General features: G+C 41.9%; 1 protein-coding gene across 1 annotated transcript in view; it reads right to left on the reverse strand.

Moving 5' to 3' along the window:
- The window catches only part of TBPL2 (TATA-box binding protein like 2), a 28,537-nt gene continuing 10,233 nt past the window's right edge, over nucleotides 1-18,304 (reverse strand). The window contains exons 5-7 of the mRNA XM_046009957.1: nucleotides 14,867-15,034; nucleotides 9,587-9,681; nucleotides 1-77 (exon numbers count right to left, since the gene is read on the reverse strand). Of these exons, the coding sequence (XP_045865913.1) occupies nucleotides 1-77; nucleotides 9,587-9,681; nucleotides 14,867-15,034 (340 nt within the window). The remainder of the gene's footprint in view (nucleotides 78-9,586; nucleotides 9,682-14,866; nucleotides 15,035-18,304) is intronic.

The following is an 18,304-nucleotide window of genomic DNA, read 5'->3' on the forward strand; positions in this document are numbered from 1 at the left end:
TCAGGCTTTTTTAAAACCCTTTAGAATAGGATAGATGTTTTCAAATGCTTCATAGATCTCAGAACGTTCTTTGGCACCTATAAAGAAATCCAAGTTGATACAATCTTTAATATAAAGACAGTACCCAAATTTTCTTAGGACTAAAATTTCATCATTATCTCCAAGTACTTTTAATACAAAGACATCTCCTTAGGTTTACTTGGGAAGTGACATTTTGGTAAAGACAAAAGAATTTGCTGGTGACAGCCATATCCACAAACACGTACCCTAGAGCAGAGTTTTCTAGTACTTCACTACATGGGCATATCAGTTCATCTTTCACCTCACAGAGCACAGTATGAAATATGGGATGTTATCACTCAGCATGCCATGAACATGACCTACATCAGGACCTGTGGACACTTAGCTATCAGCAAAAGGGACTTCCTTTGATCCACTCAGGTCTAGTTAATATCCTGATTTCCTAATATTGACTCACAGGGTGAGACAAACTACAGCAAATGTTTTACATTTCATTGTATGAGAAGAGTTTATTAGAGGAAGAAAACCGTACCACTGTCACTCCTTAGAGACTTAAGTTTCAAGGTATCTTTCATTAGAACTGCTGTAGGGATTAAAATAGATAAAAACATGAATTAGACATGGTCCCTACTCTTGAGAGGTTATCAGACGCTGTTCATCTCTCCCCACTACTCACTGCCACTACTTCCACCTTCAAGGTTACACAGGCACACTGTACTGAGTGGGACCGTACCGGGTGGTGGACCAGTAGCACTGATGTTTAGATGGAGCTCTCAGCTAATCGGGAAACTATTGCCTGATACCACTGGCAGGAGGTTAGGGAAAAGAATATAAAAACAGCATGAAGAGAAATATAAAATAGCTTAAGCTGATAAAGACTCTTCCTGGAGACCCATAAAGCTAAGGCTCGGTAAGAGAGAAATTGCCAGGGAGAAGTGGTTATCTGGTTTAATCACAAGACTAAGAGGAGGGGCGTCAGGGTGGCTCAGTCAGTTAAGCATTAAGCATTGCATCTTGCTCAGGTCATGAACTCTAGGTCCTGGGAGAAGCCTGCATCCAGGTTCCTGCTCAGCAGGGCATCTGCTTCTCCCTCTCACTTTCTGCACCTCCCCTCACTCGCAGTCTCTCTCTCTCAAATAAATAAATAAAATCTTAAAAAAAAAAAAAGATGAGAGGAAATCATCAAAAGGAGGATCACCAGATTTGAGAATCAGGTAGAAATTCCAATTCAGAATCAAGGATGAGCTGTAATAATTTAAAAAATGGAAAATAAAAAAGTATTGGCAAAGATATAGAGAAATTAGAACTCTTGTACATTGGTGGTGGGAAGGTAAAATGATTCAGCCACTGTGGAAAACAGTTTGGCAGTTCCTCAAAAATGTTAAGAATTACCATATGACCCAGCCATTCTACTCCTGGCTATATACCTCCCAAATTGAAAACAGGTACTCAAACGACGTGCATGCAGACATGTATTCATCGCAGCACTATTTACAAGAGCCAAAAAGTGGAAATAACCCAAGTGCCCATCAACAGAGGAACAGATAAACACATTGTGATATATACATACGATGGAATATTACTTAGCCACAAAAGGAATGAGGAATGAGGTTGTGATACATGCTACAGTGTGTGAACCTCAAAAACATTACACTAAGTGAAAGAAGCCAGACACGTTGTAGGATTCCATTTATATGAAATATCCAGAATAGCTGATTCCAGAGACAGAATGCAAATTGGAGGTTGCCAAGGGCTAAGGGGAGGAAGGACGGGAGAGAAACTGCTTAATGATATGGGAATTTCTTCTGCAGTAATCCAAATGTTTTGGCACTAGCTAGAGGTGGTGGTTGCAGGAACTGTGTGTATTAAATGCCACTGAGTTATTCACTTTAAAATGGTTAGGTTTATATTATGTGCATTACACCTCGAGTTTTTTAAAAAAATGTTAAAGAGTCAATAAGTCCTTGTAAGCTTAAATTTCTTTGAGAGGCTGGCGAAAAGTTACTTATTTGGGGCACCTGGGTGGCTCAGTGGTTTAAGCCTCTGCCATCAGCTCAGGTCATGATCTCTGGGTCCTAGGATGGAGCCCTGCATCAGGCTCTCTGCTCGGTGGGGACCCTGTTCCCTCCCCACTCTCCTACCCCCCCACCCCCGCCTGCCTCTCTGCCTATTTGTGATGTCTGTCAAATAAATAAATAAAATTTTTAAAAAAATGTTATGTATTCATCGCTGATGAGTTTACTATGTGTGAGTCTCTGCCCTCAAAGATGTGGGGTGGGGGGCAAGGATGAGGAAGAGGGTGTGTTACTGGCATGAGTAACAGAAACTCTGTACCTTGAGGGGTAGGAAAAATCCCATAAGCCTCAGATTTTTATTACAGGATGAATTACAGGATAATTTCTCGAAAATGAAAAAAATTTTCGTTTTTGTAGAAACCAGTGAGTTGGGAAAGCAGTAAGTGAACCATAACAAAAAAATCCTGCCTCCAGTTTGATGGACCTATTTGGCTTCTAGGTACATTTGAATGTAACAGCTTTCTTATTAGGAGACAGTGAAGTGGAGTAGATCTAGCAAACACCCACCTACCCATTCAACCTCCAACCCCGCCCACCAAAATCAGCATTCCTTTTATATTTAATTAAGAAACAGAGGGTCTAGGTCCAACATTCTAGGTAACTATGTACTTCAGTTTTTCGTAACACTTAAATCATACTTAAGAGGATTTTGAAGGCCCTGTTTAGCATTCCGGCCTCTGCTAGAGAGCAGAAAACAACCATCGCCCAGGAGGAAACAGACACTGAGAATGATCATTATTTTATATCACAGAAAAACTTCTGTAGACACAAAAGGGCTTTGTGGGAATTAACTAATCCAATTCCCTTCATTTCCTTCATGGGAAAACAAGGCCCAAGAAGTTGAAGTTCCCCTGAATCATGGATAGCAGCCCTGGATGAAGACCTCACATATCCAGTATCCCTTCTAAAAGTCAGCAAATACTATGTATAGAAGAATGAAACTCGACCATTCTCTTACACCATACTCATGTTAAGACATGAGGCAGGAATCTATCAAAATCCTAGAGGAGAACATAGGCAGTAACTTCTTCAACATTGGCCACAGCAACTTCTTTCAAGACACGTTTCCAATGGTGAAAATGAACTTTTGGGACTTCATCAAGGTCAAAAGCTTCTGCACAGCAAAGGAAATAGTCAACAAAACAAAGAGGCAACCCACGGAATGGGAGAAGATATTTGCAAATGACACTACAGACAAAGGGCTGATATCCAATATATAAAGAACTCTCAAACTCAACACCAAAAAAAAACAGATAATCATGTCAAAAAAATGGGCAGAAGACATGAACAGACACTTCTCCAAAGAAGACATACAAATGGCTAACAGACACATGAAAAATGTTCATCATCACTAGCCATCAGGGAGATTCAAATCAAAACCACATTAAGATACCACCTTACACCAGTTAGAATGGCCAAAATTAGCAGGACAGGAAATAACAAGTGTTAGAGAAGATGTGGAGAAAGGGGAACCCTCTTACACTGTTGGTGGGAATGCAAGTTGGTGCAGCCACTTTGGAAAACAGTGTGAAGATTCCTCCAAAAATTAAAAATAGAGCTGCCCTATGACCCTGCAATTGCACTACTGGGTATTTCAGTACATCAGATACAGATGTAGTGTAAAGAAGGCCCATCTGTACCCCAATGTTCATAGAAGCAATGGCCACAATCGCCAAACTGTGAAAAGAGCCAAGATGCCCTTCAACAGACAAATGGATAAAGAAGATATGGTCCATATATACAATGGAATATTACTCAGCTATCAGAAAGGATGAATACCCAACTTTTGTATCAACTTGGATGGGACTGGAGGAGATTATGCTGAATGAAATAAGTCAAGCAGAGAAAGTCAATTATTATATGGTTTCACTTACTTTGGAGCATAAGGAATAACATGGAGGACATTAAGAGAAGGAAAGGAAAAGTGAGTTGAGGGAAATCGGAGGGGAAGTCGAAGCATGAGAGACTGTGGACTCTGAGAAACAAACTGAGGGTTTTGGAGGGGAACAGGGTGGGGGGTTGGGTGAGCCTGGTGGTGGGTATTAAAGAGGGCACATATTGCATGGAGCACTGGGTGTGGTGCATAAACAATCTTGGAACACTGAAAAAAAATAAAATTAAATTTTTTAAAAAGTCAGCAACTAAACATGGCCAGCATTTATAACTGGGTATTACAATGAAGGGATTTGGTCCCTTTAGTCAAATACTTCCTCACCAAAAATAAGTCACAACTTTCTGGGAACCGACATTGGTCCTGTAGTCTTAATAATCTATAATCAAATATCTCAATCTGAAGCACCAGGCTCCGGGTAGAAGACTCTAGCTTTTAAGCAAACCTGACCAGTCTTTTCCTTTAGGTAATAATGAGCACCACTCTGGGGGATAAACACCATTCCTCACCATGGTGACAGAGGTAGAAATTCTGCCGCCAGTGCAATGAAGAAAGGACTGGCTCTGAAATCACTCTGGATGGGCTTGAATACGAGCTCTACCATTCACTAGGTTTGATTATCACAGGCAAGTTGTTCAACTTCTGAGTTCTCATTTCCTTACCTGTAAAATAGCCTTCTCAGAGGGCTGCTATGAGTTTTATGAGTGAAAAGTCCTTTGTAAGCCATCGCATTTTACAAAATCGAAGCCATTTTTATTGTCCTAGAAGAACATGCTTCAGGATCAGGGATGTTGGGACAGCTGGCCCAAGCACACGTGGTCTATCATCTGGCTCTGTAAGAGCCAGTCTCACATAATCTGTGTCCTACCCCAGGGCTGATTCCTGGCGGGGACTATGGGGACTGCAGGAGATTTGCTTTTCCATCCTCAGCACCTAAAAACAGTATGGGTACCTGACAGGCACCCAAAGTTGATGAAATATCTGCCGTCTGTCAAGAAGGTTTATAAGCTCATCCCTACCCCCTTAGCCAGCCCAAACATCAATTTCCAATACTGCTTGGATTTTCCAATTCTATTTTTATGCCAAGTCATAACTACGCACCTTATTTTCCCTATGATACCATATGTGTATGCACTCAAGGGAAAAAGCTTACGAATTGCAAGAGACGGCATTAAATCCTTCCAAGTATACATTTTACAGCGTATACTAACTTGCTATTATTGGGGGATTCCCGGTAATGACTGGCAGGGGTATGCGCTCTCTGGCCTACTCGCCAGCAAGAACTGCTGATGTCTAGCTGATGGACAGTCACCCGAAGTAACAAAGACCCAGCTTCTTAAGAATTATGCTGGAGGGAAAGAAAGAACTGTGAAGCATTTTAGATGTTAGACTAAAGCCTCTTTAGACGTCAGATTCCCATGATCAGGACAAGGCAGCAGAGCAAGACTCCGGTCTCCCAAGGCTAGGGGGAAAACGAGTGGGCTTTCACCAAGGGAGCACCAGCTTACGTTTACAACACATTCACTGTCCACTGGTACTGTTCTTTGGCCTGCTCACACAGAGCAGGTAGTTTCTCTGGCCACCTGCCTTTTACAGGTGTGGAAATCAAGGTGAACTTAAACTCACCCAAGGCCACACAGCCAAGAAATGGTCGAGCCTGGATTCAAAGCAGACAGTTGGTTCCCAGAGCCCAGCCTCTTAGCCATCACATGTGCTGCCTCTCACCACTAAGAGCATTTCTCTTTCCTTAAGCGGATGAGGAAGAGAAGGGGAAAGGTGCCCCCAAAGACCACAGAGGCGTCTGCACAGACACCTAAGGAGCTGGGGGACAGGGTGAGTACATGGAGGGTGGGGGCTCCAGAGCCGGGCTGCTCAAGTTCCCACCTGTGCTGCAGCACATACAATTGTCTGACATTGTTAATGACTTCTCCACTGGCCCCATTTTCCAGGTGAGGAAACTGAGCTCCTCAGTGCAACTTCGTGGAATTAACTAGAACCCACATAAAAGCTCTTATCATGGCGCCTGGAACAGACACACCCAATGTATGTTCACTTTATGGTGTCTGACTTTAGAAATGAAAGCTGACATATTTGCTGTTCATTGTATATCATTCCAGCAGATCCTAGCTATATTAGTTTTACTGTGCTTTGAGAAAGAAAAATCCTAGGTCCTAAATATCATACCAGACACAGGAAAACAGCATGGGCTTGGGAAAACAGAGTTAAGCTTGGCTCAGGTCCCATTGCTTTCTGCTGTCAGGGGGCACGACGCTGTAGGGCGGTAGGGCTTCTTTGCCATTGGCTCACTTAACTATAATTAGAACATTCAGATGTAGCCTTGGACATGGTGGCCCCAGCTTTGGCACCTCAGGGAATAAGACAATTTTACACGGATAAGTTATTTTCAGAGGCCCTGAAAATGGCACATGATACAACGGTTTAAAATTGCACTTACGGTAGGTGTGCTGGTGTTCTACGGTTCCTACCTAGGGAAGGGCTGGGATCCGTCATTTGATTACAGCGGAACGCAGAGTGCATTTGTGATTTCAGTACTCTAACATTTTCTAGGCAAAAATTATTTACACTTGTTGGGACCTTTCAAGATAGCGCGGCAGAGTCTTGCCATGGGGACCTCTAGGAGTCTCCTGGACACTCCACGTGACCATCTCCTGCTAAAATTCTAGAAGCAAGGCTAAAGGGAGGCCTCCTTGGTCCCTTTCCTTAGGTTTACACCCAAAATTGGGTCCTTGCATTTTTAAACCCTTTGCAGGTGAAAAGTCTAGATATGTAAGGATAGAGGAAAAGGAACATGTGTCTCAAAGTGGGGAGCAAACATAACCTAAACCGTGGATTCTAGAGGAAGTGCTTAAGACAGTATAGTGCAAGCAGGGAAAGATCCCCATCGATAATTACTCCTATTTCAGTATCAAGACATCGGTTGGCTTTTTCTTCATGTTGTAAGCAGAAGTTTGGACTTCAGTGAATACGACTCATTCCTCCCTTCGCAAAACTGATGATCTGCACCTCGCAAGAATGAAGAAGTTCAGCTTTGCTTGTTTTACATGCGGAACACATAACAAGCTTTCAGGGAAGGGTACTGCATGGTCTTTGGCATTGCACGTAGACAACACTTCTGCCACTTGAAACTTGTAGCAAATGTGTACATGCGAGTTGTTTTCCTTTTTCCTTTTAATTGGGGTAAGTGGGAAAGCTGGTTTGAATTAAGGATATTTAAAGGGACTTGTTTTGTGTATCTATAATAGAAACTTAGCCTGTGCTTGTCTACTGGCACTTTTAATAATATTATAACGACACATAGCAAGTAGGTGAACGTGCCCTTCCCAGGATCTTCAAAAGATTGTTCCTTTCCGTAGGCCATATGCTTGCTCCAATATTTATACTGTTCAACTTACTTGGCATACTTTCCCCCCTTCCTTCATGACAGATAGGAGTAAACTTTATGTCAGTCACTAGGAGGTCTTGATTATTCTAGACTCTACATTCACAGCATCTGAGAGGCTGTAGCTTTGCTGTATTCGAAAGGTTCTTGAATTCCAAACAAGCTTTCCCTGCTTCAAAGACTAGTTATTTGTTACAGTAAAACAAACTATGAAACTTTACTGGGAGTTCTAAAAGAAGACTTAAGAACAGAAATTCCATGTTTTTGGATGCTGAGTGATAACTTTATACAGAAATATAAAGGTCAAATGGAATCATCACGAATTAATAATAAGGCAAATGATAGGTCATGGTAAGCTGGTTGGCTGGCTGTTTGAGGTTGGGCGTAATCAGTTTGGCCTCCTGCCGTATGAATTCGGCATTCGTCTTGATACAGAATAGTAAAATGTGTAAGAAGTCAGACAAAATTAGACAAAAGCAACAGACTTCATTAAGATGGTATGGAAAAGAGTCTTAACAATTTACCTCAAGAATTTTAAAAACCCTTCTCTATGTAAAAATAAACCAACTGGAAAAAGCTATAAGTGTAACAAAGAGTAATTACTTTCAATATTATGGTGAACTCCTGCAAATCCTTACGGGGAAAACAATTTAAAAAATAAGTAGACAGAAAGAATTAAGTTATGTACACACTCTACAAAAAATAAAATGCTATTTCTTGAAGAGGTTTTTAAAAATCATCAATTTCTATTTCTGATTACCTGTGAGGTAAGGCAGTGAGATCATTTTCACTTACAAATTTTCTTTTGTACCATTTTTGTTTTGAATGCTACTGAGAGTTTGTAAAAGATACTTAAGCAGGAGCACCTGGGTGGCTCAATGGGTTAAGCCTCTGCCTTTGGCTCAGGTCGTGATCTCAGGGTCCTGGGATCGAGCCCCACACTGGGCTCTCTGCTCAGTGATGAGCCTGCTTCCCCCTCTCTCTCTGCCTGCCTCTCTGCCTACTTGTGATCTCTCTCTCTCTCTCTCTCTGTCAAATAAAAAAATAAGTAAAATCTTAAAAAAAAAGATACTTAAGCACACTGGTGGTAGGAACGTATCATGGGAAAGAACTATATTGTGTATCCCTTTAAAAAAACAACTTGGTAATTTGTACTCAGAACCTTAAGAATAGACCTATCCTTCAACAAAGAAATGTTCCACTTCTGAGCATCCACAGTAATAATTCTCCACACATAAAAATAGCCAAATGTCTGTGCCATTATAAGCAGCAAACAAAGAAAGAGCATTTAAATGTTTGACAATGGAAAAATAAGTTTCATATGATAATGTGTTAGAGCAGAAGTCAGGAAAAAGACAGCTAGTCCTATTTTTGTATAGCCTGTGAGCTAAAAATGGTTTTAAATTCAATCATTTAAAATGGCTGGGGGCGGGGCGCCTGGGTGGCTCAGTGGATTAAGCCGCTGCCTTCAGCTCAGGTCATGATCTCAGGGTCCTGGGATGATCTCAGGGTCCTGGGATCGAGCCCTGCATCGGGCTCTCTGCTCTGCAGGGAGCCTGCTTCCTCCTCTCTCTCTGCCTGCCTCTCTGCCTACTTGTGACCTCTCTCTCTGTCAAATAAATAAATAAAATCTTTAAAATGGCTGGGGGCAAAACAAAACAAAACAAAAACAAAGAAGAATATTGCATGACCCATGTAAATTATATGAGTTATATTAAATTTACATTTCAGCATACTTTCCTTTATGTAATGTCTATAGCTACTCTCGCTCCGAACATGGCAGAGTTCCACTGTTGCAACAGAGGCCTTATGGCCACAAAGCCTAAAATATTTAGTGTTTGGCCCTTTACAGAAAAAAGGTTTGATGAGCTCTCTGTTAGAACACTGTGCAGCTGTGAAAAGTGTTCTCAAGGACTTTGTAACAATGATCGAAGCTACGTGCTATAATAGTTAATAAAAATGCAGGAGGTAAAGATAAGCATATATATCAAAAGGACATAAAAACATGAAAAAATCATATTGTTTTGGGTATTGAGACCAATGAGTGATAGTATAATCCTTCCTGCTTTTTTTCCCCCCAGGTGTTCTACAATATTAAGACTTACTTTATAGTGGTGAACAAAGCTATTTAAAAGGAAAAGCAAAGCAACATGTAGCTACCGAATTTTGTGAAAGTCAGAAAATAATCTTAGAACTTACCTGTCAACACAACTTTTCCAGATACAAAGATTAGCAACACAATTCGTGGTTTCACCATTCTATAAATAAGGCCAGGAAACAGTTCAGGTTCATAACTGTTCAGATATAAAAGGAAAAAGTTGAAAATAGTACTATTCAACTACTTTCCCAAAACATTCGAGACCCAGCATGTTAAAGCTATTCTACCAAAAACTTTTGGCCATCTTAATAAAAATAGTCTGGAGTGCCATATGCAGTTTCTTGTGACAATCAAGAACAGAATTCATCTTTGATTATAACATATTTTCAAGTGCAGGTCATGCTAAGCTATTAGAAATTAAGGTAACGTAGGGCATCAAATTTAATGTATTAAGACCCTGTTGGTTAAAAAATGTCTATCGATAATAATACATAAACACACTTTCTAAATTTCCTAAATTGTCCAAGTTTCCCAATAATGAGCATATTTTCTATATATTTATAAACTGTTAAAGATAACAATTTTAGAACCTATGAAGTTTTCCAGACCACCATCATTTGTCTCTGGACAAGTGCTGTAAAGAAAACTAAACTATCCCAACACTTAAAAATTTAGGATTTGTAGGGCGCCTGGCTGGCTCAGTTGGAAGGGCACAGGACTCTTGATCTCATGATCATGAGATCAAGCCCCATGTTGGGTATAGCGATTACTAAAAAACAAAACAAAACAAAACAAAACAAAACCCTTAAATTTAGGATTTGGTCCTATAAATAGTAACTCACTCATATTTACTACTAAATGGAGAAGGAGGAGGATAGGACTAAGAATTGCTTTAGTCTCCCCCGTAGAAAAGTAGAGAGACCCTTAGAAAGGCTTAAGGGGACTTCAAAAAACAAGTCAAGAGTTAAAAGGAAGCTGACAAAATAAAAGCAATGGCTAAGAACAGATAGAAAAAAAAAAAAAGAAATCTGAGAAATGAAACCCAATACACATAAATCTTTGCTTTTAATGGGTGAATCAGGACCACAGAGAAAAACTCTCTCCGTTTCATTCGGCAATGAGTAAGACCCATACAATAGCAGATGTGAAATCTCTTACTGGTACCAGAATGATGCATTACAGCAGGGAGGCTACCCTTCTGAAGCATATGGAGGCGGCTCTGGGTAGACTTCTCTTCCTGGGATGTCACTCTTACTACAGAGAGCCTGTCAAGACTTTACCCACTCAACACGGGGAATCAATGATACTGGCTGGAGCCCTGGAAAATTTGTATGGGAGCGGAGGTTTGAACCAAGAAAGTGAAAGCTATAGACACAGAAGGAATGCTTCCATTTGATCTTCCAAAAGAATCTTAGCATTTTTAAGGGAAAAGAGGTGGGGTGCGCCTTTGTTGGCTTGGTTGGTTGAGAGTCTGACTCTTGGTTTCAGCTCAGATCATGATCTCACAGTTGTGAGATCGAGCCCCACATTGGGCCCTACACTCAGCCAGGAGTCTGCTTGGGATGCTCTCTCCCTCTCCCTCTGTGTCTCCCCCTGCATGTGTTCGCTTTCTCTCTCTCCTCTCTCTTCCTCTCGAAAATAAATAAATACATCTTTTAAAAGAAGAGGGAAAAGAGAAAACAAAGTCTTCGGGATGTAAGTGATGGCAGACTGCAGTTGGCTTTCACAACCATAGTTTTAAGATGCCAGCATAATAAATTTCCAAGGAGATACTTACTTCATTTTACTTATCCTCTGCCTCATTGCAAGAGAAAGTTAAGGCAGGGGGGAAAAAGGATATTTTGGAGAGGGATGAAGAATTTCGCGTAAGTTCAAGAATAACAAACATTTGCCAATCTCTTGCCAACCCAACTTCAACTCACCATTCAAGTCCTGACTTAAATGTCACTTCCCATGAGAACTTCGACCTGCACACTCCCCTGACCCTGTGGTATTAAATATCCTGTTTAATGGTACCATGGCACTGCAAGGGGTACCCACCTTGGAGTTACTGTGTTATCTTTAGTTACCACATTGTCTTTAGCTTTTCGGTCTTCCCTTTTAGAGAGTGAGCTCCATGAGGGCAAGGGACAGTGGCTGTATTTTTTTTTCTTTTTTCCTTTTCCCTTTTTGAGAGAAAGAGAGTGCACCAGCATGGGTTCGGGGCCTGGGAGGGTAGGGCTGAGGGTTGGGAGGGGGAAAGGGAGAGTAGGCTGCATGCTCAGCATGGAGCCCATTGCAGGGCTCAACCTCACAACCCTGAGACCGTGACCTGAGCCGAAATCAAGAGTCAGATGCTCAACTGACTGAGCCCCCAGGTGTCCTGGACCCTGGCTGTACTGACTATCATGGTTGCTGTAGCATCTGCTACATGGTAGTCACCTAGGTATTATTCACTTAATTAATAGTTATTATCAGGATAGCTTGGGTTTAGAAACTGAAGGAAGGGAGAACAATGCTCAGGGAAAACTGGAAATAAATACGACGTAGAAATACCGACATCCCCCAGTGACAAGGTGATACTTGTGCTATCAGATGCTAATACACAAACTCGTAGAACCAGGGGAATTAAAGGAACTTGAGGTTTTAACATAGGCTAACGTTTTTTTTTTTTTTTAAAGATTGTGTTGATTTGAGAGAGAATGAGCAAGCATGAGCAGGGTGGAGTGGCAGAGAAAGAGGGAGACGCAGCCTCCCTGCTGAGCAGGAAACTGAACATGGGGCTCGATCCCATGACCCTGAGATCCTGACCTGAGCCAAAGGAAGATGCTTGACTGATGGAGTCACCCAGGCGCCCCTTGACATAGGCAAACGACCTAATAATTACAACTGATGTGGGCCATGGTTCCCCACAGAGCTGCAGACACTTAAAGAGAGGCCTCATTTTTTTTTTTTTTTAAAGATTTTATCTTGTCAGAGAGAGAAAAAGTAAGCACAAGCTAGGGGAGTGGCAGGCAGGGGGAGAAGCAGACTCCCCACTTATCAAGGGGTCCAATGTTGGACTCCATCCCAGGACCCGGGGAAAATGACCTGAGTTGAAGGCAGACACTTAACCAACTGAGTCACCCAGGCGCCCCATGAGAGGCCTCACTTTAAAGACACAAACCTGTTGGGAGAGAAGTGTTTTAACGTCATCGGCACACACACTGTAGCTGTAATCCATAACGTAACAGTAGAGCCTGAATGGCAAATTTTGGGAGCAGGTAAAAGTAAGACTAGAAAGAGATAGTGGGAGGGATACAATGCAGGCTTTCTTGCTAAATTTTTTGAAAAGATGGATGAGATAATAAAACTGTTCCAGAATGAAGATAAAACAGCGGTGGACCCCTCCAAGTGGTTAAAGTCAGTTCATATGACGAACTCTCATCTTGCCTGCTCTCCATTTTCTCTCTCAGAACGTGGCAGTAGTGACAAGAGGCACTCCTGCTCTAGACTTAAACCTGAGCTACAGAGATGACAGTGTTGGAGAAAAAGAAATGAAAGGCAACTTGGGAGGAACGGCACAGATCATTTTAGAGCCCTTAACAGCCAGAGAGTGGAGAGCTCAATCTGAAAGAGACAGGCAGAATTCAGGCGGAGATCTTTCATACATTCAGAAAAAGTGGGTTTGGAGAAGAGACAGACTGGAGGCCCACAGTTGAGAATCTGGAAGAAAAAATAGCTTCTGTGTTGAGATACTCTTAATAACAAGGGTTATGAACTGATAAACCATCCCAAGATTGAAGAAAGAAAAAGATCCCTAAAGAGGCAATATTTCTTGCTTGGGGAGCTTTGCAGTGAGCTCAACGGGCACCCAATAAGCACATATTGAAAAAAAAATTCATGCGGGGGGGGGGGGGGGGGGAAATACAATCGAGGGGAAAATAAATATTGCCTGAAGAATATCACCAAAGCCAAATCTCAGCATGAACTTGGATTTTTTTGAAAAGCTAGGAAAAAACAATGCAATTTTTTAAAAAGATTTTATTTATTTATTTGAGAGAGAGAGAGATCACAAGTAGGCAGAGAGGCAGGCAGAGAGAGAGGAGGAAGCAGGCTCCCTGCGGAGCAGAGAACCTGATGCGGGGCTTGATCCCAGGACCCTGAGATCATGACCTGAGCGGAAGGCAGCGGCTGATCCACTGAGCCACCCAGGCGCCCCCAAAACAATGCAATTTTTAACAGCTGTTCAGAACATGTCTCAAAAAGAAGGCCAACGAGCGTTCGGAAAAGCTCGGCTGCAGGACTCCTGCTCACTCTGTTCATAGGAATGACCACTCCAGGGCAAAGGGGAGGAAGAGGGGAGCAAAAGGACAGAAGTTGAGGCTAGAGAAGGAGAACGTAAAAGCATCTGTGATTCTGAGCAGCTCAGTGGCCTTGGACTGGTATATGTGCCCCAGAGTGGTGGGCCCCAGGGCTGACCCGTCTGCCTCTATCACTGCTGAGGGCCTGACGGATTGGGAGAAGCATCAAAGCAGCTGAGGGAAGAGGACCCCGAGCCTCTGCTGGTGAGACGGAAGTTTCGTGGGAAGCATCAGTCTACAGACGCTCCCTGAGGAGCAGGAGTCCACTAGAGAAGAAACTGGTGGGGGGCTAGCGACACTAAACCCCTGGAAATCAATAGGACAAACACGAGATAGACTTGCCTTCACAGAATGTGCTAGGCCACTTCTTTCTTCATCCTCTCCAACCCTCTCCCCCGTGCCAGCTGTCAGCCACCAGCCCCTTCCAACCTACCTAACCCATCTCATACCCCTTCTCTTCTGGGGTCTCCACCCCACCCCCAAGGCAGGTGTGCCTGTGTCAGAAATCTGCACGGTACTGAGTCTCAAGCCTCTGGAGAGCAGGACTGACACCACCTGTGAGCTTGTTACAACTGAAAATTCAAGGGGTGCCTGGGTGGCTCAGTGGGTTAAAGCCTCTGCCTCGTGGTCCCAGGGTCCTGGGATCGAGCCCCACAATGTTGGGCTCTCTGCTCAGCAGGGAGCCTGCTTCCCTTCCCCTCTCTCTGCCTGCCTCTCTGCCTACTTGTGATTTCCGTCAAATAAATAAAATCTTTAAGAGAAAAAAAAAAAAAAAGAACTGCAAATTCAAGCAACATCTAGGACGATGCAGCCCAGGTAGCAAAGTGTTTTTAGAAAAGCGGGCCAAGTGATGACTGTGCAGCTTAATTTTGAGAACTACGTTTCAGAAGACTGGACACGTGCAGTAACCAGAAAGGACTTAACCACAGCACGTTAACCCTTTCACCTACAGTCTTGAAAAAGAAAAACATCACTTTCTCCAAAAGACACACTATATATGGGGCCCGTAACCCAACTGTAGTATCTTGGTAAACTCAGAAAGTTACAGAACGGTCATACCTACTGAACTGCTGATGGGTTAGCACCAGACCTTCCAGCCTGATGGCGAATCTCACATCACAGCTTCCAACCATGTTCTGAACTTTAAAATCGAGGAATCTGGCTGGGAAGCCCAGCTTCTGCACCACACGAGCGTACTTCCTCGCTGCAAGTCGAGACTGCTCCTCACTGGGGAGGGACAAGTGTGTTTAAAGAGATCTTCATCGTTCTGTCCTCTATACTGCTTGAGCTGTGCTCACACACTTCCCTGATTGTACTTTTAGCTTTTGTACCAGGTCTACCTTTCAGTATATACTACAAACCTGTAGATGCTGAGGACACGGCCCAGTCGACCCTACTTGTGTCCCTAGCACCTAGCCAAAGGTATGGCACAATGGTCAAAGCCCAGCCATAAACACGTTTGCATCTTACTCTGACATCTCTCACATATAGGGTATTTTTGTCTTTTACTTGTTTTAAATGCTATTAGATAAAATTAACTATTCCCCTGGTTCTCAAAGTGTGTCCTTTGACCTGCTGCAGAGTAGCACCACCTGAGAACTTGTTAGAAATGCAAAGTCCCAGGTCCCAGCCACAGGCATTCTGGGGTTGGGGCCCAGCAACCTGTATTTTAACAAGCCCTCCAGATAAATGACACATGCATTAAAAAAAGAAATCAACATAAGGACATAAGAGCTATGCCAATTAGGTGGCAAAGACTGGATATTAGGACTTAAATCTTTATGCAACAAACCACATTTTTTAAAAAAAACATGAAAACATCTCAAAACCTGACCAGTTTTGCTCAGGATTTCTCACAGAGTGGTCAATCAACACACACCCAACATGAGAAAGAAAGAAATTCATTCAACTTTGTGGCCATATTCTTCTGAGCATTTGTCTTGCTCCAACCCTAAACCCAGGTCACAGAAGGTGAAGTTTCATGACGTGAGGCTTTATTTGGCAAAATAAAACAATGGGTGGTAAGGGATAAAAAACAAGGGCAAAACCTGGGGGGTGAACTGTGTGAACTCTCCCTCTCTTATGGGTTGCCCCATCTTTATTTTGAAAACCAGAAACACTTGATTTTAATTAATGAACTAATGTATATTAACGTATATTAATTCCTTCACATATTTCACTCCACTCCACGTTGCATTTCCTCACCCACTTCCAACTCCTGAGATGTCTCTTGCAAGGTCATGTCTACAAGTTAGCACTGAAATAAACTGTTTCTATTTTGAAAACATACATTCTGCTAATTGGCCCATTACACTGTCCATCATGCTCATGTTTATAAGGCCAAATTTTAAGAATTTGAGTGGCCCTGTAGTTTTGTGAGATATTAGCTGTGAATAGGACATTGAAATTCCCATGCAGACAGCTTGTGGTTAGAGTCTACTACATACATGTTCTTCTATGATCACTAGGAAATAAAGAACCTTGAGATGTCACTACCAGTGGTGATAACCACAGATTACATTTGACCCTTTTGTACTCTTCCTGGGAAAAAATAGCTATCCTTTACTTGCAAACTTTGGTTATTACAACTAAAAAGAATAGGTCTGTATCCTTTTTTGGAGGTAATTCTGATAGCTCAGACTAACCAAAATTTCACAAATCTCTATCCAAGACTCAAGAACCAAATAGATTTGGGTAACAAGTATCTCTTATTATCTGAACTCAGTAACTTTCACCATCAGATTTTGGGAACCAGATAAATTCAAATTGGGGATACTCATGAATATATATGTAATTTAAGCATATTTTAAAGTGAAAGTTGGTTAATAGACTTATAATTTAGTTCCTATTCCTCTATAACCTAACACAATGTTGCCATCCTTCCAACTTGATATGTATGTGTTTTAATTGCTAAATATAATTTTATTTCATGATCAAATCAAAACTTTATTACTTTGAATTTGTCTCCCATTTTTTAAAAAGATTTTATTCACTTATTTGACAGACAGAGATCACAAGTAGGCAGAGAGGCAGGCAGAAAGAGAGGAGGGGAAGCAGGCCCCCCGCTGAGCAGAGAGCCCGATGTGGGGCTCTATCCCAGGACCCTGGGATCATGACCCAAGCCGAAGGCAGAGGCTTTAACCCACTGAGCCACCCAGGCACCATGTCTCCCATTTTTTTTTAAGATTTTATTTATTTATTTGACAGAGAGAGAGAGCACACGTAGGCAGAAAGGCAGGCAGAGAGAGAGGGGGAAGCAGGCTCCTCACTGAGCAGAGAGCCCGATACGGGGCTCGATCCCAGGACCTCAAGACCATGACCTGAGCCGAAGACAGATGCTTAATCCACTGAGCCACCCAGGCACCCCATCTCCCATGTTTTAGTTCTTATTCCCAGCCCCCCATTTTACACAATGCTGAAATGAACATCCTTGCAATTAAAAATGGTAGATCTCTAGGTCCAAGGATGTCAGATCAACAGAAGAGAAAGCCCAGAAACTTACCCAGATACATGTAAAGAATTTAATATGTAAAAACAGGTGGTGGTGGGGAATGGATTAAGAATGGACTAGTAACATAAATGCACAAATCCTCCACAAAATATTAGCATACCACATATAACAATACATTAAGATGATCATTCACCATGATGAAGTAGGATTCATTCTGGGGATGCAAGAAAGATTCAATATCAATAATCAGTAATAAGATTCAATAATCAATCAACGTGATATACCACATCAATAGAATAAAGGATAAAAATCATTTGATCCTTTAACACATGCTGAAAAGACATCTGACAAAATTCAGCATCCATTCGTAATTAAACTCTCAACTTGGTTTTAGTGGGAACATACCTCAACCAATAAATCATATACATGAAAAACCTAACTATGGGATGCCTAGGTGACTCAGTGGTTAAGAGGCTGCCTTTGGCTTGGGTTAGATCCCAGAGTCCTGGGATTGAGCCCTACAGGAGCTACTTGCTGGGTGGGAAGCCTGCCTCCTCCTCTCTCTCCGCTGCTCCCCTGCATGTGTTCCCTCTCTCATGGTCTCTCTCTGTCAAATAAATTAATAAAATCTAAAAAAAAAAAAAAAAACCCAACTAACGTCATACTCAATGGTGAAAAACTGAGAGCTTTTCCTCTAAGATCAGGAACTAGATAAGAATGTCCACTGTCATTACTTTTATTAATGTAATACTGGAAGTCCTAAACACAGCAATCAGGCAAGAAATAAGAGGTATTCATCCTGGTAAAGAAGAGGTTAAACTGTCACTATGTGCAGATGACAGAATCCACTATATAGAAAATCCTAAAGACCCCATCAAACAACTACTAGAAGTAATCAATGAATTCAGTGAAGTTGCAGGACGCAAAATACCCAGAAATTGGTAGCATAGCTATACACTAAAAAAAAAAAAAGTAGTAAAAGGAGAAATTAAGAAAACAGTTTCACTTATAACTATATCAAAAAGAATAAAATACACAGGAATAAA

The sequence above is a fragment of the Meles meles genome, chromosome 6, assembly GCF_922984935.1.
Source record: "Meles meles chromosome 6, mMelMel3.1 paternal haplotype, whole genome shotgun sequence".
Classification (NCBI taxonomy): Eukaryota; Metazoa; Chordata; class Mammalia; order Carnivora; family Mustelidae; genus Meles; species Meles meles.